Raw genomic sequence first — 24,897 nt, 5'->3', positions numbered from 1 at the left:
ATATATATATATATATATATATATATATATATATATATATAACTTGACTACAAAGTTATTCTGTGATTAGTTAATACACTTATGGCTTTTTCTTCTTAATCCAGCTATCAACTGTTAAGCTTACTGAAGATTATCTTGTTATTAGGCCTGTAGTGTGTGACGTTGCATCTTGGACTGTAGAGTTTTATTATTCCTATTTCTGCAGTTCTTAAGGCCATCAAGACCTTCCTATATTATGTCTTAGTTCTTAGGAATTTGGATATCTCCTCAGAATTAAATTGCATTAGACTAGTCCCACTTTTTCTGAAGTTCTAACAATAACAATAATACTAAAATATAATGCACCTCTGTGTTACAAAACACAACACACCTTTGTGTCACGGCAGTTTTGCAGGAGGCATCACTGGCTGTTTTTTCTTTCAGAAAATAAGCAAATACCCTGATCTTGTCTCGTTCAGTGCCCTGTTTGCTTTGCTGTAGGTTTGTTAGTGATGAGGTTTGTATGATGTTCCCACGAGCAGGGTGACTGTCCCCTCGGGGTGTCCCCTGTGTGTCTGCCAGCGGGGCAAGTCTGAGGGGCCATGTCCACAGGTGCAAGGATTAAGTGCTATATTTCCTATTTTCTATCCCACCAGTCTCTTTAGGGGATTTCTGTAAAAGGTGTAGAGTCCTTAGAGTGAATAAAAGTATAAACATTAAATTCCAAGTCTAGAACGTTCACTAGTTCTTTCATAGCTTTGCAGTATAAAAGGGAAAATTGATTTGATATGTGTTTATTAATGTATAGTACCCAGTTACATGGACTCCCAGTGGCTGTTTTTATTCTTTGGGCCTCCTGTGAATTAAGTTTTTGATTGTTTTATTTTAAATAACCTCACTGAAATCAGCTGGCAGAGGCAGCAGAACTGTTCTGTTTTCCTCAGCATCAGCGGGTAACTCACCTCAGGTGTTTGCTGAGAGCCTCAGCTCATGTCCTGATAACCTGATGTGATCCCTGTCACGATGAGCTGATACAATTCCTGTCAGGATAACCTGAGATGATTCATGTCACGATAAGTGGATTTTTGCCACGATAAACTGATACAACTCGTGCCACAGTCCCAGCCCCTCACCCTTGGACGCGAGCGTCCCACCGCTCTCCTGATGACATTTTTTACAGTGTCATGGCTGAACTTACTTCAGATTATTCACTTTTTGTCTCTGTTTGTTTGTTTGTTTGTTTGTTATACCAAATCTAAAGTTAACATTAAAGTTATTATTTTAAATAATAGCAATATGCATGCGGGGCTTACTAAAAAGCAAATTAACGCTGTAAAGACCCATCCTCTCCTGTGTTTAGGAAAAGCTCGATTAATAAAGCAGAAGGCTGGAATTCCGTTTTGAGGCAGTAACAGGGCTGAGGTTTTGGGGGGTTTTGGGGTTGTTTTGGGTTCTGAGGGCTGTGGCGGGAAGGAAATGGCGGGAGGAGAAGCCGTGAGGGGGGAGCTGCCCCTCATGAAGGAGCCGTGAGGGACCTGAGGGGACAACGCGGGGCAGGGAGGAAGGAGAAGCTTCTGCTTTAACTTAACCCTGGGAAATGTAAGAAAAAGGACGTTTGCACAACTGTTTGTGTTATTTTTCCCCCCCCTCAGTACCCACTTTAGTTATCCGGTTATGTTAATTGGCAATATGGAAAACGTTAAAAGAGCTGAGGGAACAGTACTCAAAATGTTACGGTGCTGTTTCATAATAATTAGTGTGCCCTTGTCGGGTCGTTTGTTTGTTTGTTTTTCATGGAAAAACCAGAAATACAAGAGGTCAAGCCCCAGTGAAGTGCTGGGACAGCTGCAGTGCTGCGGGAGGAGCCTTTCATCTCCCTATTTCAGATCATTAAATAGCTGCTTTCCATGACCTGGTTTTTGGTGGGTTTTTTTGGTTTTTTTTTTTTACACAAGTCCATTGTTGCAGCTGACTGTGAAAGGATAGTTACCTTTAGTGCTTAGGCAGCAAAAATAACCCGGTGCTGTCATTACCTGCTCGCCCGGCCGAATCCCAGAGCCGTGCTGCTGCAGTCAGGGCTCCCGTTTTATATGGGATTATTCCTTAAATAACCCCTGATTTAGCTCAGCGTGGAGGGTTGACTGATTTTTAAGGCCAAATCTACCCATGAAGACTTTTTTTTTTCCCTGGGAAAGCAGCATTAGTTTGAGGCAGTTAAACCTGCTGTGGTGAGACCCAATGATGTGGCCGTGGAAGTGAGTGTGTGAGGGGGGAGAGTTTATTACAGTTTTTGCTACTACAGATTATTTTCTTTAGGGATCTGATGTAAACTTCACAGGCTTCCTTTTGTTTGTATAAAACACGCTGGCACTGACAGACACTCTGATAGCAAATATTTCCTAGGGAAACAGTTACTGAAGCTCTTTTTTCTTTTTTTTTTTACTCTCTACTAACGTCTCTCTGCTGGCTCAGCTTTCATGTTCAGTTTAAGATATTGGTATATTCGGCTGAACTGGATTCTTTTTGCTTTAATTGAGAACGTGCTGTTAGAATTTTCTTCGGTTTTAGCTTTGGAAAACCCTGCCAAGTTTATACAGAAGAATCAGGAGAATATTAGTATCTACGTTGTCAGTCATCCATTTCCTCTCTGTGTCTTCTAGGTGTGCTTTTGAAGTATATATCACACAGTTTTTCTAAACTTTGAAGAAAGTACTTTCCCAGAACGTTTCATGGGATTTTTGATTTTTTTTCCCCTTTGTTTTGGCCAGTCTCTAGCAACTGCTATAGGAACAAACTATTGGAAAACTTTGAAAAGCGAAAAAATACAGTTCTTTCTTTTAAACAAAAAAAAAATACTGAATAGATGTGAAATGTGTGGGTAAAGCTTGTATATTGCTTGTCTATTAACCAGTAGCAACAAATGACCGGTTTTTCAGAATTTTTGAAGCATATTATTTAGTACCTGACTGAAAAATATTCCTTAATAATGAATTCCTGGGTGTGATCCCTCGGGCACCGCGTTCCACTGCATGTTTAATGTGTGGAGCACACTTAGTGCTGGCATATTGCTGGCGTGATTCATCTGCACAGGTGGACTTAAGAAAGGCATCAGGCACTTCCTAACTTGGCAATTTAAATTGGTTATTGATCACTTTGAATCCTCTCCGTTGGGTTTTTTGTTTTAGAGCCACAGGATATGTAGTTTCTGTAAGGAAAGTGTGAAGTTTTAAAGGGATCACAGAAAATGGTGACTTATCGCTCTGGTTCGGTGATGTGGGAGGGTATTTGTTGGAGGGAGGTTTTCTGACAGAGGGAACAGTAATTATGGAAGTTTCAGCACCTGAAATCGTGCTGTGGATCGTGTGAAGGAAAAATGGTTCATTGTTAATATTTGCTTAATGCAATTTCCTGTCATTCCTATACTGTATTACACCCCTGACATGCCAGAAATACAGGAGTGCATGTTCTTTATCGTGGAGTCTGAGAGGAATAGAAAAGAATCAGTGCTAATGAATGGCCTTTGTTCAGGAAGAGGAGTGTGAAAAATAGGATGATGGATCATTCACCAGAAAAAGCAGCACTGAGCAGAAAAGGTTGTGGCAGAGATGAGGGGAGAATCCAGATGTGAAGTTCAGCATCAGTGATGGGACAGGGGTTCTCTGTGACTTCTGTGGGAAAACAGAAAGTGGCAAAGTTCTGTGAAACCCCAAAAACACCAAGTTGATTTCGATATGGTGGAAATTCGGTTGCCTAATCCCTTAGATTCACTGTCTTCAGAGACTGCTTTTAATGACACCTCAAGATGTAACCAGTAATTGCTGCTGTAATTGTTTTCTAGATGCCTGATGGATAAAAACTTCGTGAGGATTGGAAAATGGTTCATCAGACCCTATGACAAGGATGAGAAGCCTGTTAACAAAAGGTAAGGAGATCTCTGTGTCAGGTCCTGCTCATGTCTGTGTTTTATCTTGCACGATGGTAATTTGATGCTGCCTTTTGGTGGTAGTTTTTCCACTTCTTTTACTGTGTAACAAGTAAAATCACAGACACTGTGTGTTCCCATCAGTCACACATAGAAAGCAATTAAGTAGGTTTTCAGCCCTTGTTATGATAATTTAAGATGCGAGGGCGAGGTTGGTATTTATCCATTAACTCCACAGAAATGCACATTTATTAATATCTTTTGAGCAGCATCTGCCTGTTTCTCTCATTATACAACAGAACTGCAGGTAGTTGTAACGAATTATTTGAATTTCTGGGCACTAAACCCCAACCTGGCATTTTAAGCAGTAAAATAAGCAGTCCATAGATTTACTAATTTATTTCCTTTAGAGATGCCAGCCTTGATACACAGCTTCCAGTGCTCAGGCAGCTGCCAAATCAGACCTATAGGGGCGATTAATGCCCTTCTCCCAGAGGCACAGAACCATGGAACGGGGATATCTGGCTCCACGCTCGCTGCCGTTTCCTCTCCCAGCTCTAAAGGTTACAGTGTTCTCAGATCTTCTGGTACTTGCATTTATAGTCATCCGCTAAACAAGTTCTGTCAAAAATAATCTGAGTTAAGCTGAAACACAGATTTTCTAACGGGAATCATTTTGACAGAACTGGGTTAGGAAGTGACTAAACAGGCAGCTATGCTGGGAGATTTGAAGGTAATGAGCAGTGGAGATGAAGTGGGGTGGCAACTTCTTCATCCAGCCCGGCTGCAGTCACAGCAGTGTGTCTGGTGGCAGTGTAGGTACTGGTGGAAATCGTTCTGCACATCACACGTGATTCTCCCTCTGCTCTGTTTAACTACAGAAGTGTTACAGTGCAGTGCTACAATCCATTGGCTCCGTTCGGTAACAGATCTTGTGTAAACCAGGTGCTTGGAAGCAGCAGTTGTTTTTGAGAGAATGCAGTAATTACACAGGGATCTGCCTCCTTTCTCCAACCAGAAGGCGTTACCTTAGCAGGGGGCCGTCTCTTGTTTTGCTGTTTGCTTTGTGGCTGACGCTGTGTGTGTGTGTAACCTCTGATTTCACATTGGTCTGATGGCAAGGAGCCATGGAAAGGTCCAGGTTTCTTTGTACCTTCCCCTGTCCTGGCTGTGCGTAACCACCTTCCTCCCTCGTGTTTTCCCTGCCGCTTTCCTGATCACACCAACATCGAGCTTAATTTTCTGGAACATTAATTCCCTCAAGTGACGTAAGAAGTGGTCACTTCCAGCCTCTGGAACGGGGAGGCAGTTCCTTTCAGCTAAAGCTGTTTGCTTTACCCACGTCACTGCAGCCTGAGCGCTCAGATTAAATGTACTTGTGAGTCTCCTCCTCTCTGTTCCTGCCGGGTATCAATTTAAGAAACGAGGCACGTGATGCAGGAGATGATGTCTGTCCAAAACAGCAGCAGCACTGGCATGGAGGGTACTGTGTCCTTAGAATTCTGGCAGATTAGGAGGTCCTGTGTCTGATTTACGTGTGTGTGACACCAAATTGCTCACCCAGGATCTGCAGGGCATGATTGCATTTGTAAGTGGATGTTCAGCAGGCACAGAAATGTATCTGGTCTGCAAGATGTTACAAAACCTGAGTTCGTGTTAAACTCAGTCTGTATCTGAAACATTCCATATATAAAACCAGCCTTGAGGATTTTAGGGTTGAAGGGTAGACTCTTGATTTGAAGAAGATAATGTTTGTTTGGTTTCTCTGGTTTTTTCCATAAAGTCCTTGTTGCTGTAGATCCTCTGGATATGCACCATTTCAAAAGCACTTATTCAGCAATCATAACTATGGCCTAATTTGAAATAGGCTGTGTGTTGTTTCAGGTTGTTAACTTTTCTGCTATAAATATATCATTGGAATTAACTAATCTTGCTGGAATATGGTAGTCCAGACTGCAAAAGTGGACAGTAGAGTCACCTGCAGGCAGCAGCAGCAGCAAGTAGTGGGAGGCTTTGGGGACTAATCTGTCCAGACACCTTTTATTTAATCTTTTAAGCTTTCTTTCTCAGTACAGCACAAAAAGCTATCTTCACACAAATTGATTCCTGCTAATTCCAGATAAATTCTTTTTGAAACTCCTGCTCTAAGCAGCCAGTTGTTCCAGACAAAGCAAGCAGGAGCAGTGGCAGGAAGAAGGGGCCAGCTGAGAGCGTGTAGGTGCTTCAGCACTGTGGGTAATGCCTTCATAACCAAAAAAAGTGGTATTTAAAAAAAATATCATTCATAGTCGTGCTAATATATCAAACACTAGAAATAAGCTGCATGTGTGTCCAGTGGTCAGGCTGAAGGGTGAGGGCAGGTAATGCCTGTTTGAAAATGCCCTGAGTGTGGAAAGAGAGAGATCCACATGGATATGTACCCCCTGGAATGGTGAAAAGCAGCAGGTTTGACTCTGGCAAAGAAACAGAACTATTAGAACGAAGAACTGTGCTTCTGTACTTGGGGCAGAGTTAGTCCTCTCAAATGTCCAACATCCAGAGGCACTGACTTCATTTCAGGAGCATGCTGAGGAGTCTGGGCCTGGGTGTCAGTGAACAGGGAAGGAGTTAAACCCCACAGGAGTAAATTCAGGGAGTGAATCCCTTCGGGGCTGTGGGTTCTGTGAATGGCACTGGAGGGAAGGGCAGCAGGTCTGTGATTTCAGAGTGAAGTCAGGGGTGAAGTGGAGCGTGGCAGTGGCCCTGACCTACTTCTGGGATGGGAGAGGAGCCTCAGAAACCAGAGGGCCTGGCCTGCCTTGCCGGGATCTGTCTGCAGGGTGAGCTTCCCTGCCCTGCCAGGAGCAGGGAGGGGACAGCACAGGCAGTTCCAGGCAGATCCCTCTCTGGTGGTGTTTTGTTTTCTTTACAGGGCAGACCAGACCCTTTTGACAGGAAATGTAGTGCAGAACTTGTGGGTTTTCTTTCCCGAGTATCTTTAATATCATGTGTCACTTCCTAAACAGCTCTGCATGTTTTATGGTCTGTGCTACAGCTGTGTGTGTCTAAATAACTTCCACACTACCCAGGGAAAATGGCAAACTTGATTATTTTTCTACACAACTTCCCAAAGGAAATCTTTAAGTTTGGAGTTCACAGAAGTTGTCTGATCCCAGGCATTGATAGTGCCTTCCACTGTGGGGTGAAAATTCTTCCTCACAGTCTGTTCAGAATCCCTGTCCAAGTCTTGTATAGGGTTTGTTTGTTTGTTTGTTTTGGGAAAGCACCACGATAAAATGTTAAAACATCTTATTGAAAAAAAAATTATGATCACCTTATGTGAGAGTATTTGCTAACGACTTCTGTGATGGTTTTCTTGGTGCGTAGGAAATTGTGGGGAAAATCAGTTTGGTTCAGTATAGTTCAACAGAGTTCAAACTCCAGGAGCAACTTCAAATGATTTAAGCTGTTTTTAATTTAATTAAATGCAAAGAGCACCTGAAAAAATAACTGTTGCTTTTCGTAGCTTGGCTAATTTATGGGTCATCCCCTCTTCCAAAAGAAAAAGTTCCCTCAGCTGTTCCAGGGGCAATTGGGAACCCAGAATCCCACGGGGAGCTTTGCTCCTGGCACATGGCAGGGCACAGATAATTCCTTTGGGCAAACGGTGTGTAGGTGTTCCATTAAATGATGACATGGTGAAACAAGCTGAAGTGATCTGTTTGTTTTTTTTTTATTAAGGTTTGAATTCCTCAGCTGAGAAATGGTCACTGAGTGTGCACACAGTGTGGTGCAGCGAGGTTTTTATTTCCTCCACTTGGAGAAAAAGAAGTCACGTAAATGATTTTGATTCTGCACGTTTGTGTACTTCTATTTTACCTTTTTTTTTAAAAAAATCAGTAATGTGGTCGTATACATTGCTTGAAAATGGTGCACAGTGATGCTGGAGAAATAAATATTTACAGTGTTGCCAACAGCATTATAAATGAGGAAAGACTAGGGAGGAAAATAATAAAAATCAATCTGACTTAATTTGAAATAATGGGTTCTTATTCTTGACTTGTCAAAATAAATGTGATGGAAATACTGAGTAATAAGAAGTATTCTGTATTTTCCAATAATTCTTCCTACCCCTGTAAAAATAAGCTTTTCTATTTCAGTTTAAGAGGCTTAGTTCCCAGAGAAATATTTTCATATTTTTGAGGTTTAAGTTCTGAAATGTTCTGTTCATCTTTGCTGAGTTTCTTCTGAGGATTACTTATGGTTTCAGTAAAACCAATACACCAAGCTGCTGTGTTACATCTGTGGTTGGCTGGTGTTATTTTAATTGGTAATCTTGTGTGTGCTAAAGCTGAATTAACTCTTACCTTCTCTGAAATCTTGGGCAGTGAACCCACTGGAACATGGTCTGTGCTTGTATTTTAGCAGAAGGAATAGTATTGAAATACAGATTGTAAAATAAGTGTTTTTTCATATGCATTTTCCAGCAAAAGCTGAAAATATATCAAGGTGATTTCAAAGTGTCCTGAATATGTTCATGCTTATGTTCAGTTATTTTAAAGTCCTTTAATATAATTTTATTCAAGTATATTAATCTATTATCATTAATCAATATAATGTGGGTTTATGTTTTATAGAAAAACCAGCAAAACATTATTAACAACTATGGGTTACCTAAGGTTGCTGTTAGGGTGGTTTGGGAAAGGCTATTCATTACCATTTTAATGTTATATATATACTGTTGTTATATATGCTGCTGGTAGTCTTGGATTATTTTGTCTGTCTGTGTCATATTCCAAGAATCTTGTATATAAAAACCTTGATGGAAAACATTAGCAAAAAAACTGTGCAGGAAAAAAAGCATTTTGGGCTGAAAATAGTAACGTTCCTGTGCTTTATCACCAAAGCAACTGTCTAGATAAGCTATAAATTAAGGGGTATTTGGTACTCAATTGTCTTTTTATTGTTTTTTTTTTATTTAGTAATGAAAGTAATAAAGCAGCATTTTGTCGGAGCTGGTGAGCCCTGTCAGGGAGCACCCTGGCAATGCCCCAGTTGGCAGTGCCCCTGCACAGCTGTGCTTTGGGACACCGGTGGGGTTGGAGTGGGGTTTGTGCAGCCCCTCGGTGATGGGACCCTGATCCTGCAGCTCCCACCCGGGCCCAGCCTTCCATCTGCCTTCCCAGGGGAAAGGAATTAATTACAAAGGCAGCAGCAGAGCCACCCCAGGCACCGATTCTTTGGATTCCTTGACGCTTGGCCATCAGGATAAAGTCCTGGGAACAATAGCAGGGCTCCCTGCATGGGGTGGGATGTCACTGGAGCCGTGCTCCTCTGGGCTGTGTCCCCAGTCAGCTGGTTCAGGAGGTGTGCAGTGTCTCATCCAGCTGTTTGCTGGGAGCATCACCCAGGCCAGGCAGCCCAGATAAAGCCCGGGGGTGCTGGGGAGGTGCTGGGGGTCCTTCAGCCCATCAGAGGGGGGGTTTGGGTGATAGGAGTGAGTCAGGAATTGCTTCTCCCCCAGCGCTGATAACAGAGGGTCTGCTCCTGCAGGGACCTCCTGGCGTGGGTGCAGCAATTCCCCAGTGCTGTTGGCATTTGCACTGCCTGTGTGTCCCTGACAGACCCTGGGACCCTCATTCCATGCAGGAATTCCGACCCTCATTCCATGCAGGAATTCCCAGCGTGGGCAGGGTTGGCACTCACAGCGTGACCTGGCCTGGCAGTTTTGTCCCGGGATGTTTGTAATCCCCGGGTGTTTGTGTCCCCTGGAGCCCCAGCACAGGAGACAGGCACTGCTGACCAACACCCACTGCTGTGAAAGGAGTTCTTACCACAATCCTTATCCCCTCCTGTCCTGGGAAAGAACAACTCCCTCGTGCCCTCTCCCTCCTAAGGTTCCTGGTGTTCCTGAGCTGTGCTCGAGCCAGTCTGACATCCAGGGTGCTCTCACAGGGCTTGCAGCAGTTGGATTTTGGTGAGCTGCCTGCTCCAAAGCCTTTTTCCTTCTGACAGACTTGGAAGCTGAACAGGAGCCAGAGTGTGCCCAGGTGGCCAAGAAGGCCAATGGATCCTGGCCTGGCTCAGGAACAGGGTGGCCAACAGGTCCAGGGAAGTGATTCTTCCCCTGGACTCAGCGCTGGTGAGGCCACCCCTGGAGTGCTGTGTCCAGTTCTGGGCCCTCAGCTCAGGAAGGACATGGAGGGGCTGGAGCAGGTCCAGAGGAGAGCAACGAGGCTGGGGAAGGGACTGGAGCACAAGTGCTGTGAGGAGAGGCTGAGGGAGCTGGGGGGGCTCAGCCTGGAGAAGAGGAGGCTCAGGGGAGACCTCCTCACTCTCTGCAACTCCCTGACAGGAGGGGGGAGCCAGGGGGGGTTGGTCTCCTCTCCTATCAGCAAGACAAGAGGGCTGGGTCTTAAACTGTGCCAGGGGAGGTTTAGGTTGGATATTGGGAAGAATTTCTTTACAGAGAGGGTGATCAGCCATTGGAATGGGCTGCCCAGGGAAGTGGGGGATTCTCCATCCCTGGAGGTGTTTAAGGACAGACTGGATGTGGCATCAGTGCCCTGGGCTGGGAACCACGGCGGGGTTGGATCAAGGGTTGGACTTGCTGATCTCAGAGGTCCCTTCCAAACCAGCTGATTCTGTGATTCTGTGAATCCACCTATTTTCAGTGGATGTTTATAAGTACCATCCCCTCGTAGGGTTCTGAGGAAGCCAGGATATACAGGATATGGGTGTTGGGATATATGTTCCCTTGTGTTTCCTCTTTTCCCATTTGGGGGGATATGGTGGCAAATACTTTTGTGGATTCCAGTTTATAATGCAGAAGAGTTATCTCTAGAATATTGAAGTTAAAGATCTTTTTTACTGATTTAATTAATGTAAATGAACAAATACATAAAGCTGATCTAGTCATCTGTAACTTCTGGATGTTGTAAAACCTTCTCTTGCAGTTATTATTCTGGGCATCATTGTTTATCTTACAAATATTTATGTATATGAGGTTACTGGATTGTCTACATATATTCCAAATATTTACATTATTTCCTGCAATTGAGAGATTATTTTTCACGCTTTTGTAACTTTTAAAAAACGTAGTTATTTAAATGATCAAAATATTTTGGACTAGGAGTGTACAAAGGGCAGGCAGTTCAAGAAAATCAGAGTTACCTATTTTTGGTTCTTTTATTTTTCACGCCTTATTTGTGTAGTTCAGAAGCGACTTGGTGTCTTCAGTAAGTGTTTTTGGATACACTTCTGTGTGGGATGCTTGAACTTCAGTAATTCTGTGTGAAGCCTTGGCCTAATCAGGACTTGGTGACCAATTAGTGCAGTCCCACTAATGTTTAAGCTCCTTGTCTCGTTCCACCCTCCCTGTTGGCACTGTATGGAAAGGATAAACTAAGTGCCCCTGATGTGCTGCTAATGAGATTTGTCAGGGCTCCCAGTTGCACTGGCTGCCAAACACGAGTGTTGTCACTTACTGTATCAGTGATGGATTGACTGAAGGGCTTCTGCAGATATTTGGAGGGCCTTGGTTTTGAACACTGAAATCTGTCACAGCTCCAACTGAGGGTGCAGCTGCAGGAACCTCCCCACAGAACCTTGGGGTTCTGAAAGTCAGGCTGGGTTTGGTCCCTGAGCTGATTTAAAATCCCCGTGAGCAGTAGGTGCTCCTCGAAGTTCTGCAGAAACAGTGGCACTGCAGGATTTGTTTTCAGTCCAATTCAGAAGTAAATACACTTCCTCGTATTCATAAATAAAACCGGTGCCTAAAGCCAAAACATTCTTCAGTCTCTCTCCAAAAATAGGAAAGAAAACTGCAGTTGAAAGCAATTCCATTGAACAATATCGACTGCATTGTTTTTTCTGACACTTTTACACCTCTTTAAAATAACTTGATCTTGAAATAAAGCTTTGTTTCAGAACACAGTTATGGAGGTTATTTATTCTTGAACTCTGTTTTCTGAGAGTTACGTTCCCTTAAAAATTTTTGCTAACCCTTATTTTCTGAAGACTCGGACTAAAATAGTGACAGGGCAAGGGGGGATGGTTTTAAACTGGAGTGGAGTAGGTTTAGATTAGATCTTGGGAAGAAATTGTTCCCTGTTGAGGGTGGGGAGGCCCTGGCACAGGTTGCCCAGAGAAGCTGTGGCTGCCCCTGGATCCCTGGAAGTGTCCCAGGCCAGGTTGGAGTAACCTGGGCTGGTGGGAGGTGTCCCTGCCCATGGCAGGAGTTTAAAACACTGCCAAATACTGGGATCTTTGTGCAGCACCACAGGAGCCGTTGGTGTTGTGCAACCAGGGCTCTTGTTTAAGAATTAATCACCAGACTCTGTGATATAAATGGACTGTTTTGTGACTGCTATAGCAAAAAATTATGGAAATGCTTATTTTTAAAAGGTAATTGTCTGGAACCATTTATAAAGCTGAAGAGAAAGCTGAATTAGTCTTGTGAATGCTTTTAGTGTCTTATTAACTTGTCAGATTCAGGATAATAAGGCCGTTTTAAAGTAGCTTGTCTTTGGTATAAATTTGCTGCTGGTTTGGAAGATAACAAACTTGAATGAGCACTCGATGTATCATATATAATCTAAATAAGGCCGTACAGACCAATTCTTCTGGGTGGGCCCAGTAACACAAACAAACCCACATCTGCACAATGAGCACAGAGCTGGGGGCCTTCCTTTGCCAGGCTAAAATGAAGGACTGATGTGCAGCCATCACAGAGCAGGTACATCTTAAAAAATACATCGTAATTAGTGAACTCTCTTGGCTTCAATTTAAGCAAAATTCGGCAGCGTGGCTCCAGTGGAAGGACAGAACCTGCTCCCTCAGGTTTTTGGGTTCCTTCTCCCCACCTTTCTCCCTCCTGTTTGCCTCTGAGGGCTCGTTCTTTCCTCCTACGTAGTCCCTGTAACCAAACTCTGCTCTGAGCTCAGCACTATTTATTTTTAAAGCTGGCTCAGGCGGGAGGAGCTGCAGTCCCAGCACCACGTTTGGGGGTACAAACGGTGCAGTTGGGTCAGGGAAGTGCAGCAAGAAGCCACTGGTTGTTATTCTTGGCTGCTCTCTCCGAGTGTGTCGTAGCAAGAAGTACTGACTGGTGACTGGGCTTTCAATTTTCCTCTTTGAAAAATCTCATCTAATTAAAATCAGCTTTTTCGTGGAAAAGAGTGGGGCAGGATGGGGAGGGAGGGAGAGGTTCAGGCAGCAGGTGTGTGATCAGCTGCCTGCATACCTCCCAAAACCTGAGATTTTGGGGGGAATTGTTGAAGGACTTTGCCCTTTGAGGGCAAACCCTCAGGAAAAAGCTTCCTCTCCTGCTCAGAGAGAGCACACCTCATACCTTCAGCCTGAATCTCACAGGTTATGTGTGGTCTGAGCCCGGGGCAGCACAGAGAGCTCGTGTGGAGCAGGGCCTTCCTCAGTCCCAAACCCTGGGCAACTTCCAAGTGCTCTTAGTTTAGCAAAGAACTGACCTTTTATATGTTCTGAGTGTGTGCACTTCAGAAGTTGAGAAGTCCTGGACAAGTGAGCAAACACTGGATAGTATTTTAAAAACAAAAGCTGGATTCTCTCGCAGTGTGTGGGTCTGAGCTGACTAAATTCCCTCGGGGTGGGACGGACCCACTCGTTTGGAGTCAGGTCCTCTGGTTCACACTGTTCTTGGCAGACGGGGGATTTGTGTCAAGTTTTGTTTCTGGAAAACCAGTGAACATAAAAATACCTGCAATAAATCAGGCTGTGTTTGGTCTCTCTACACCTTACCCTGATAACAAAGCAGTTGAGCAAATGAGTAATTCCTGAGGAGCAGGCCTTTTTTTCCAGATGCCCAGAAAACCAGTCTCCCAAACTGAACTTTCCCAGTGCTGTGCTTGCTGCTGCCATCTGCTGCCATCGGGTCTTGGGGTGCAGCAGGGATCAAACCATGGCTTTGCTCTGTGGTAAATGTGTGCTCCAGACTCTTTGCTCTAATTACACCTCTGCAGACCTGCTGTTGGAACTCTTGGATGTGGAGACTGTTCTTCGGGATTTCAGGCACTACTTCTGCACTAGCTTGTGTGTGTTACAAAGAGTTTGCATTCCACAGGAGAAAAGCTCTGTAAATCCTGAAAGTGGGGGTGGGAGGAATTGCTTCTGTCAGGATTTTGGTCAGGGTTCATCTCTCCAGGTGAAGGATCCTGTGATCTCAGACCATTCCTTTTGATCCTTGGTGATCTGTAAGAAAAAACCCAACACCAGTTCCTCCTGCACCACTGGATTTAGGAATGTCTCTGTGGGTCACTTCTCTGTGGGACTTGCAAGATGTTTTCTTCCTGCGTGACCAGACCCTTCCCCCTTTTCCCTCCACCCTTTCTTTTTGCCTTGTTGTTCAAGGTCTGTGTGGATTTCTGAGCCCAGCTCTGGAGTGACCAGCAGTTTTTGGGGTGCACTGTGTGATGATGGCTGTATTTCTGTGCAGCACTGCACTGCCAGACACAGGAACACTGGGGAAAACTGAAACTTGTATGGAGAGCACTCGCCCTCCCTGATTTTTGTCCTCTGTCAGTTTGAATGTCACGGTGACAACTCCTCCTTTGGAGTTTCCTCCTGGGAGAGGGGAAGGGGGAAGTCAGTCCACGAGAAGTGGGAGCTGTGGGTGCCTACGTGAAGGATTCACGGAATTCCAAAGCGTGGCAGGGCTGGGAGGAGCAGACCCTTGCAGGACAAGGTGGTAATTCAGGGGCAGGTTGAGTTTCCCACCAGCCAGGGGGATTTTCTGTCTCCTGAGCAAAGCAAGCTGCAGAAATTACTTTGAGGGATCTCATCTCTCTTTAATCTCTTCATGTTACCAGCTGTTAAAGACACGGGGGACTGCAAGTGTTTTTTGGATGATGATGTCAGTACATCTAATTATATAATTTCCATCTGCTGACTGGAAAGCTGAAGGAAGAACATTAAAATATCTTCCTTTTTTTTTTTTTTTTTTTGCCTTGTGGAAGGATCCAACAGTCTAAAACGTGGCACTGGATGTCTGATGTACAGAATTCTCCTTTTGCTGGTTTTCAGCTGATTTGGGAGCACGTCTGCGTGCTGCTGAAAATCACATTTGTATCTGATGTTTTGAAGAACAGGGACACACAGCGAAATTATTTGCTGCCCCACCCAATTCCTAGAAAAAGATTTAATTTGGGAAGGAGAGGAGATGTTCCCTGAAGAGGATCAGGCTGTGCCTGCTGTGGAGCAGCCGTGAGACAGATGGACACTGAGCCAGGCGAGATCAAAGCAGTGCAACAGTTACCCTGGGCCCTTCAGGAAGCTGCTGCCATTATGTGCTTCTGATTCCTTCCAAAGAAACAGGCCCAGAGACTCCTCCTGAATTATCCCTTCCCATCCAAGTTGTCTCCAGCAGTGGTCAGAAGTGGGGCAGCTCGGGGAGGACTCTCAGCTCGTGCCAAGAGTACAGTTATTTTTCTGTACACTTGGTCAGCGTCCCGCTGGGTTTGACAATGCAGCCCCACATATTTTTGTGTTCAACAACTGTTGATGAATTTTTCTTTTGTGTGTTTAATTGAGTTTGAAGCCACACAGAACCTCAGCCTGCACAAATACTCGTTGGTAATTGATACCATAGCTCATCTCTGCCCCGGGTGGAAAAAGGCTGGGGTTTTTGGTTTAATTTTTTTCATTTATTAGTGTAGTGTTTGGGCTCCTGTTCCTGTGTGAAGGAGAGAATGTAACTATCCCTTTGGGTCTCAATCCTTTTGATTTTAGTACATGTCTGCTCTCTCCCTGCTCAGTTCATCTCCTTCACAATGAAGACTTTTTATGGAATTATTATTTTTATGCAATTATTTTTCAGCTATTTCTATGTAATTATCTTTTTGTGGAATTATTATTTTATGTAATTATTTTTAGATATTTCTATGTAATTACCTTTTTATGGAATTATTATTTTTATGCAATTATTTTTCAGCTATTTCTATGTAATTACCTTTTTGTGGAATTATTATTTTTTTCCTCCTGCTCTGTTTCTTTGTGTTTATTTGTGTTGAATTTCGTTCGTGAGGGGTTTTTTAGGGTTTTTTTCCCCCCCCTGTTAATTTTCTTTCCCCTCATCCAATCACTGCCTCTTGTGAAGTTTCTATTGCAGTTCTTTGCCTCGAATTCTAATTTTCGTATTTCCCCAGCATCACAGTAGTACTAAAACTTGTTATTTTGCTGTTTCCTGCCCCCCCCCCATTCTCATTATTTAGGTTTAGCAATTGTGACGTTTCTTTTAAATGCAGAGTTAAGTGAGGGGCTGTGTGTGGATGCCGGGGAGGAATCAAAGCAGGGTAAGTGATCTCAGGAGAGGCACTTAAGTAGCTGTAGTGTTTGTATAAATGAGAGAATTAAAAGAACTAATTAAAGTAAGCTGGAGCACTGACTGAACTACCCACACAGAGCTGTGTAGTGCAGACCTACAGCACGTGTGTGGAGGGGAAAAACCAGCAGAGGAATAAACGTGTCACTGATGGAAGTCACCACAGAAAAAGCTGTTCTGAGTGAAGGAATTAAATCCCGTAGAAGAGTTGATTAAGGAATTCTACCAGCCAGTGAGTTTAATTATCCTGCCCCCCACCCTGTGCATCCCAGGGTGGTTTTATTTACAGGAGGTAACACTGATGCTGTTAATGATTCCAAATCTCTGCTCTGTTGCAGTGACTATTTGATGTAATAAAGGGGGCAGTGGAGCAGGATTTTCTGCTGTGCTTCGTGTTTCTCAGGGCCACTGTCCTTACAAAGCCCTGGATGCTCCCAGTCCTGTCACACACACTGGGGTAATTCCAGCTGTATCTCCATTTTCCCTTTATGGAGCATTTATGATCTCTGAAGATTCATTTTGGATGGAAATTACCAGTTCAAGAGTATAAAAAGAGAACTCCATTTGATGTCCCAGGTTTGAGTGACGGTTTTGCATGAGTGGAGATGATTTACTCTGAGCTGAAAAACAAACTAGTCAATCCTTGTACATTATCCTGTCACAGCAGAGATCTGGGGATGAGGGTGTTGCCTTGCTGGGGTTTTGTTTTGCTCGAGTCACGTTCAAAATTTCAGATACCTTCTAAGAGGGATAAGCAATATTCTTTAAATGAAGAAGCTTATAATTTGAAGGAATAATCTGGCCCGAAGTGATATTTTCTGTAAGTGTTAACGAGCAATGAGAATCCCAACTGAAGTGCTTACAGCAGTAATTTCACCTGTCTTTACACTTTGCAGATGCTCCTGCACTGAAATTCCACTACTTGCTTTGGAAAAGCGCTTAAGCTGACTTTATTGATGTGATTTTTACTGTTAGGCTTTTAAATATTATTACTTTTTCCAAAGGTGCCTATAAAAGCCAGTCGAGTGAATTTTTACGTACTGCGTTGGTAGCGCGTTTTAAAGCAAATAAATAGATTAAAGCAGTTTATAGTAACAACCACGCTGGAAATGTCAACATACATTAAGCAAGACAAAGCTGTGGTTAGTTATACACACAACCGGGAGATGGGAGAGACTCAGACATGTTTGTTAAACAGTCAGATGGCTCTGCAAAATAACCAGAGCAGCGTCATCCTGCCAGAAGCAGCACATTGACACCCTGGCTGAACAATCATCTCGCTGCCACAGGTCCAAAATCTGTCAGATATTTTTTTTGTTGTTGTAGTTGAGACTCTGGAGAAACTTGTTTTTGGGGGGCAGTGAATAGGATTTCTGGGATTTAACATGCAGGTAACTGCTTGGGGGGCTGCCTGACACGATCAGGCACCCACTCAGTGTTTGGTTTAGAGGAGCTGGGCATCATTTGTTTCTTTAGGATCCTGCTTGGTGTATTTTTCCATCTTACAGCAACCAATTGCTGTTAAAATCTAGCTCTGAAGTTGGTGGGTGATGCAAGTCCTGTGTTCAGAAGGGAGTAAAGGACACTAAATCCAGCTGAGGGCTTGTGAGATATTTAGTATTTTAAACGCCGGAGTGTTTTTTTGAAAAGTACTTAAACTTTTTGGGGAAGTTTCATATGAAAGTTTTAATTTTGTCTCTCCTGTGAGCTCTCCTTCACAGTCAGCTTGTCAGGTAATTCCTGCTCAATGAGGAAGGCTTGGCCAACTGTTTCTGAGAGTGGCAAGAGAAATACATATTTGTTAAACTGGTTGGTTGTGGGCACAATTATTCTGCTCTGCATTCACAGGCTCTGTGTGTGTGTGTGCACAATCTCAAAATACAATTATTATGCACAGTTTCTGTCAGCATGTGAGGGAATGTGGTTGGGGGGCAAAAACCCCCCTGAGCTGCCACCCTGCTCTTCCTGCCTTTCTTGTTTGGAAACAATCCTGGAGCATCTGTCATTGTTTCACACCATTTCCTGCAAAGCTGCCCGTGGCAGTTGGGCTCATTCTTTATTACCCAGGGGCTTTGCTGGCTATAAAATAACCTCTGGGACTACCTAACGGCCTGGTAGTCAGCCCTCCCCGGAGAACAGGGGCTGCCAAGCTGCTTTTACTTTCTTTTTTGCTGACCGTGCAAAGCTGACCCCGTGGGAGGGGCTTTCCCTCCGTGCAGGGGAAGCGTTTCCAGGGATGTTCTCCTTCCCCCTTCCAAGGAATGGCACCGAGCAGGGGGTGTTCAAACATTCCGGCTCTGCCTTGACACAGACGACACGTCTGCATGTGATTATCTTTTTAACAACCCCTTGGGTTTTTGCTTTGTTTACCAGCTTAGAGGCCCTTTCTGCTGAAATGAACTGTAAAAACAGGACAAAAATGTGATGTCTGTGGGTGCCCGGGCTCTGCTCCTGGGATCCTTGCTGCACGTGCACACACACGACATCATTTGTATAGGTTGATATGTGTTGCTGCTGTTCTTTTTAACTGGATTTTTTTGTTAGGAAGGGTGATTTTCAGCTATTTTTAGTTGCAAACCAAAATGCATATACAGAGCTGCTCTTCTGTTTTGTAGTTGGATAAACGAATGTTTTTTTCCCCTGTAAAAATTTTCTACAAAAACCCCAATAACATCAGTTAGAATTAATTTAAACTTCCTGAGCCAAATGGTTTTGCTTAAAGATCAATGTGTGGTAAATACTTCACTATTAGTTCAGTTTGTAGTGAACAGTTCCATTGGGGTTACTTATAAAAAACCCCAACTTATAAAACATTCTTATAGGTGTGGTTGAAGAATTAAATTACACTTGTGTGGGTTGGTGCTGGGAAACCCCAACCACGGCCCTGCTGTCCCAGTGCCCCCCATAACCTAATGTCACTGACTGCAAACAAAAATCAAACACAGCAGAAAGGTGTCTTAAAAATTAAAAAAACAGACAGCAAAGAAATAATTAACTGCTGTTTAGGGTTTTGTTTTATTTTTTTTTCTTTCCAATGAGTTACTGGAAGTGCAGAGGGGCTGGTGTAGGGTTGAGGGGAGCCTTGTGAGCAGGGACCCCCAGTGAGAGCAGTGGTCAGGGATGGGGTTGGGTTTGGGGGGATTTCTCACAGTGAGCACAAACGATGCACATCAGTAATGCCCAGGGCAAGGGGGTCCTGCACGAGGGGCAGTCAGGAGAGGAGAGAGGTCCCAAGGGTTGGATGTGCTGCCTGCTGGTTCCACAGTCCTCTGCCCCCCTCGCCTGCAGTTTGATTCCTCCGAGATCTGATTTAAAAACCACTTGAGTTGCTCATAATTCCGGGATCTCACATTCCACCGGAACCACAGGATTGTTTAAAGTCCTGTCCTTGCTCCCCTGTCTGCCTGAATTAGGGGACAGTCTTCACTGGCACATTCCAAACCCGGGAGCAGCTTCAAAGAGATTCTTTTCCCTCCCCAGCAGCCTCCCAGTGATCCTCGAGTGTGGAATCACATCTCCAGGGAAAACTGGGCAGCTTTGTTGGGATTGTTACTGCTGGGAGGGCTGAGCTGTGTCTGCAGGCTGAGCTGGGCTGCTGGGGAGGTTTAACCTGCCTCAACTCACTGCTGCACTTCCCACTGCCAGAGCACTCCAGCCCTCCTGGAGGGGTGTTAATGGGAATTGGGGATCCCTCTCACCCCAAAGACTTACATTCCCTTGGGTTTGTGATTAGCTCGTTAATTTTATACCAGCCCTGTACCTATGCAAACTTACACCTTCCCCAAATGCCATTAAATCCCTAAGCACACTTAGGAATGTGCTTGGCTGGATTTGCTCCCAGGATGAAGGGAGTTTGCTGCTTCCTCCCTCCTCCCCGTGTCCTTTTAGGTTTTGTCCAGGAGATTATTTGGGATTGGTGGTAGATGGGGAGTGTATGTGCATTTAGAAATATAGTGGTAACTGTTGCATTATTTCTTTTTTTCCTAATTGATTTCATGAGATTACTTTGCTTTTTTATACAATACGTTTCAAGGAGCACTTCAAATATATAATCATATTTTTGGGAGCTTCATTTACATGAGAAATGTTGTAGCCAGGTAACACAGTTTCAGTCAATATTTAGGTTTTTCTTGTTTGCCACTTGCTCTGACCAAGTCCTCTTAACAGACAGTAGCATATTAAGAATCTTAATGATTTATTTTTTTTTAATTAAAATTATGTCTTTCAACAGAAGCATTAGGAAAACATTTTCTAATGGCTGAAAAATGTTAACTGAGCTGTCCCAGCCAGGTTATTTTAATTTTGGGAGAGCTGTGGGAGCTTGTTGTAGAAAACTTTAAGGAAAACAGCATTTCTGACCCACTGCAGGGAACAGCCACCTTTTCCAGGAGTGGAATGTCGGGCTTAGGCAGGAGTGGTGTGGGAAGTTCTGGGATACACACCTTGGATTGCAGGAATTGGTGAATTTGTATTCTTTTGTCAAGCAGCCAAACCCCAGGAAGTGGTTGAATTCAACTGTTTTTAAAATGTATGTCTGCTTTTACTTCAATTTTTCCTTTATTCTGCTGAGAATCTACTTTAAACATTGAGGTGGAAGGTGGGCTCCAACAAAAAAAAAAAAAGAAAATGAAGGACCTTGCCCCAAGGTACAGGTGGGAATACAGGAAGCAGAATCCTAATTTTTTTTTCCGACTACTCCTTGTGCTTTCACGTTTTTATCCTTTTTTTAACCACTTAATTCCACGTGAGGAGGGTTGGCTCTTGTTGGTGCCTTACAGGAGGAGAATACAAAGGCGTAGGACAAAATTTGGCTTCAACAGGCCGAGAGAATGAAATGCAGACCTGTTTTTCACGCTGCCCTCTGGAAGAGGAGGGTCAAATCCTGGTGGTGGTTGATCCCAGTGCAGAGGGGGAGGCAGACACAACCCCCCCAGGTCTGTGTCTGCCTCAGCACGGGGGTGCAGCCTGTGCTTCTGGAAGGCAAGAAATCCGAGAGAAATCTGTTCCTTCAAGTGACCTAAATAATTCTCCTGGTTCCTCTGCTCAGCTGTGTTGCTCTGTCAGGGCAACATTAATAGGATCAGATAATATCCAACACTTGAGGGTGTTTTTTCATAATTATCTGTTTAACCTTGTGATTGAGGGTAATGTATCTTCTCCATCTGTTACCAATTCAGCTGAAGTGAAACTGGTTTGTCTGTTTGGAGCCTGTTGGTGCAAATGCTGATGGATAATCGTGAGGAGCCATTAATACTGTAATTAATTAACTGACTTTGGATCGTTCTTAAAGGTAACAGTGGTTATTGATGCAGGCCAGCAGTCTGAATTCTGGATCAAAACCATCTCAAAGCTCTGCTAATTCCGAGAGAGGTTTTGCAGTCGTTTTGTGAAGGAATTTTGGAGATGCTGTTTCAACTTCCATATCCTAAAACTCGTCACTGCACTTCACACTAATGAGCAGGCTGGGCAGAGAAGCCAAGAAATTAATGGACCTTAGAAACTAAATTACCCTTTCAACCCTGAAGGAAGTCTTCCCTCACACTCAGCTCATGGACTGATCCCAGCACAAGGAAAACAGAACCTGCTAAAGCCATTTGCTGGCACTGTCTTACCTTGGTATTAAATCTGTGCAGCTTTTGACAAAACCAGACTGTGCCTTGTTTCTAAAGAGTTTTCCTAGATTTAGATTTCTTTCAGACTTCCACATGTAATAAAACTTGGCATCCATCTGAAGTGATCCCCCCCCCCCAGCTCTGCTCCTTTGAATTCCCGTGGCTGCTGGAAAATTGAAATCCTTTCTGCTTTATGGAGAGAGGTTTAGAAATGGAAATTTTAGGGCTGTCTCGGATCACTGGTGCACTACTTACCATCAGCCTGTTACAGCAGAATAATTGCGAGGGAAAACACAGTTAACTACAAAGTTCTCGTGAGGCACGTGTTTTGGGGGACTTTAAGAGTCTTGGTATAGCTTTGTTAGGAAAAAATAAAGCTGTACAGGAGCCAGTGTGTAAATAGTTTCATCTGGTTGGGTTTTTGGCAGCAGTTGCAGTGTGTGTGCTGTGCCAGGGCCGGGCACCAGCTCCCAGGGAGGGAGCTGCACTGCTGGCTGTTCCCTGCAGCAGGGCACTGCTGGGAGAGACATTCCCAGTTCTCCCAGCACTGGGAAACCATTCTGTGCTTTAGTCCAGTAATTCTGTCCTGCACAAAGATGCTGGACGTCCCTCTTCCCAAAGCCCAGGCAGACACAGTGTTTCACAGCCAGTGTTGTGTTGGTTTTTCCCCTTAGGTGACCTCATTCCTGCAGTTCACACGAGCTCTGTGTGATCTCTGTGTGTGTGTTCTCACAGACAAGGTGTTTAAAAGGTTAAGGTGGAAATCTTGTTTTCAGCAGTCACTGGGCTGTGCAGTGGAAAGGTTGACATGAACCTCACCATCCCCACCTCAGACGGTGACTTTGGTGACTCCACACGCAGAATTACTGGAAAATCTCCCTCTGAATGAAGAAATGAGCCACCAAACCTGTCTGATGCTGGCAAGGCTTTAATTTGCAAGAATATTCAAACAGTTTGAAGCAGGTTTGAGAACTTGTATTAGCAAAAGAAGAGAACTGTTTGGTCATACAAACTCATTTCCAGTGGGGCTTTTGCCAGCGCCTTTGGAGATGAGGGACTGGAGCTTTGCTCCTTATGTCACAAAATGTTCCCGGGGGTTGGCTGGGTTTCCTCAGCATTTTTACACCTGAAAAGCCTCTCTAAGTGTTCCCTGCTCTTCTCAGCTTAAGCTGGGTCATCCCATTCGTTCTCTTGGTGTTTTGCTGGTTTTTTTCCCCAAGAAGAAATCAGTGAAAAGAGTGAGAAGTGCCAGGATGTGTGGAGTGAGAGGAGCTGTTCCCCAGTCTCTTGACTCCTTCTGCACCTTCTCAGGAGGATCAGAAGGAGCAGCTTCCCTGTGGGATGAGATCAGAATATCACCTTCCACCACTGTGGACTAAAACTTCCTTGTGGAAGGATACATGGAACATTTAGTTGAGCTTCCAGCCTTTACAGAACTTATGCAGCACTTCTGCTGGGGTGGAGCAGGAGATTCCTGCAGGATTTTGGGGACAGCTCTCCCTTGGGAGCTGTGTGACAAAAACAGTCTTTACATCCGAATATATCGTGTATTTTCACAAACACATTTAATTTTTATTGTTGGGATTTTTTTTTCCCCTGTAGCAGGTACCTGTTGAAAGTGCTGTGTGTGTAAAATACAAATGTGTAGCTTTTAGAGGTTTCTGTGTTGTTCCCACACCCTGACAGAAACAAATTGTCTCGTTGCTGGTACTTGTTGCAAATTGCTGGCTGGCTGAACAGACGACGTTCACAACTTCTGTCACTTATGTATTATTGGCCAGTGTGGCAAAACCCCTCACTTGTTAGGTTTTAATATTAATGAACGATAATTTTACACTTAATTTTTGCATAAGGACTGTGTAAAATTCTGTACTCTCGGGAAACTTTTTTTTTTTCCCCTCTGAAAGCCTGTCTTAAATAAAAAATGTCTTAACTAACAAGTGTCTTAAAGAGGGGAAATAATGTAGAGACTTGGATCTTTATAGGCCACGGGAACACCAAGGTGTGAAATCCCTCCTGCCTCTGGTTAATGCAGCTGTAGGTTGTGTTGGGGGTGGGAAGTGGGGTTTTTCTTTCTTTTGGAAGTTTAAATGATTCCAATTCTGTTGCTGACGATTGGAGGAGGGTAACATTTAATAACTTCACCTGCTGCTTCTGCTCCTTTGGGCCCTGGACGTGGTGGGTGATCTTTTGCTTCCTCAGGATCGTGACTGTTCTGCCCCTTGGTTGGTTTTTTGTCCTTTTGAATTCTCAGTGGGCTTTATGAAGTTGCTTAATAAGCTTTATTTCACTGAGAAATGTAGATGTAGTTTAGTTGTGTACTGAAGTCTAAGTGCTTGTTTATGACCAGAGTTCCAATGACGAGGTGAGAACAGGAATCCATCTCCTTTCCCTGCTCCAGTCTTTCAATTCCAGTCATCCAGCCTTGCCCTTCAAGGCTCTCCTTTCTCTCATTAACTGCCAATCCTCTGTTTTTGCAGAAATTCTTTGAATTCATTCATTCATATATCCAGCATTTTCCCTTTCATGGGTAGGAGTGGGATTCTGGTGTTCTCCTGCTCTAGTTCCAAGTGGATGCCGGAGTCACTCCCCTGGGGCAGTGCACAGTTCTGTGCTGGGGGTGGGACTAACAAATCCAGTTTTATTATGGATACAGATCATTGCTGAGCTTAAATTAAATCTTAACTGAATAAAATTCTAGTGGTTTGGACAAATGCTGATGAAGAAACATATTTTTATTTATTTATTGGGGTGCACAAATCTTTATTTATTGGGGAGCACAGACAGCCCATGAGTGCAGTTTGGCCTGTGGGTGTTGGCAGCCAGTGCTGTGGAGGGGATGAAGGAGAAGCAAAGTCTCCTGTGAAGCTGTTTATTGCTTGTCCACCTCCCTGTGGACAGTGTTTGCCAAATCCTAAAGGATTTCCTGCCCCAGTGCCATCATTTTTGCCTTGGTGCAGTGAAACCACACAAATGTCACTTGATGGACGTGTCTGAGGAGTGATTTCCTGCTCCTGCTTTGGGGTTTTGTTGCTGAAGCAGAGGATCAGAAG

General features: G+C 44.0%; 1 protein-coding gene across 1 annotated transcript in view; it reads left to right on the top strand.

Moving 5' to 3' along the window:
- The window catches only part of MED13L (mediator complex subunit 13 like), a 174,489-nt gene that overhangs the window by 83,020 nt on the left and 66,572 nt on the right, over nt 1-24,897 (top strand). Inside the window, exon 5 of the mRNA XM_017831317.1 lies at nt 3,818-3,901. Coding sequence (XP_017686806.1) covers nt 3,818-3,901 — 84 coding nt within the window. The remainder of the gene's footprint in view (nt 1-3,817; nt 3,902-24,897) is intronic.

This window comes from Lepidothrix coronata, unplaced genomic scaffold (genome assembly GCF_001604755.1).
Source record: "Lepidothrix coronata isolate B3197 unplaced genomic scaffold, Lepidothrix_coronata-1.0 Scaffold189, whole genome shotgun sequence".
Classification (NCBI taxonomy): domain Eukaryota; kingdom Metazoa; phylum Chordata; class Aves; order Passeriformes; family Pipridae; genus Lepidothrix; species Lepidothrix coronata.
This window is presented reverse-complemented; position numbering and strand designations above follow the sequence as displayed.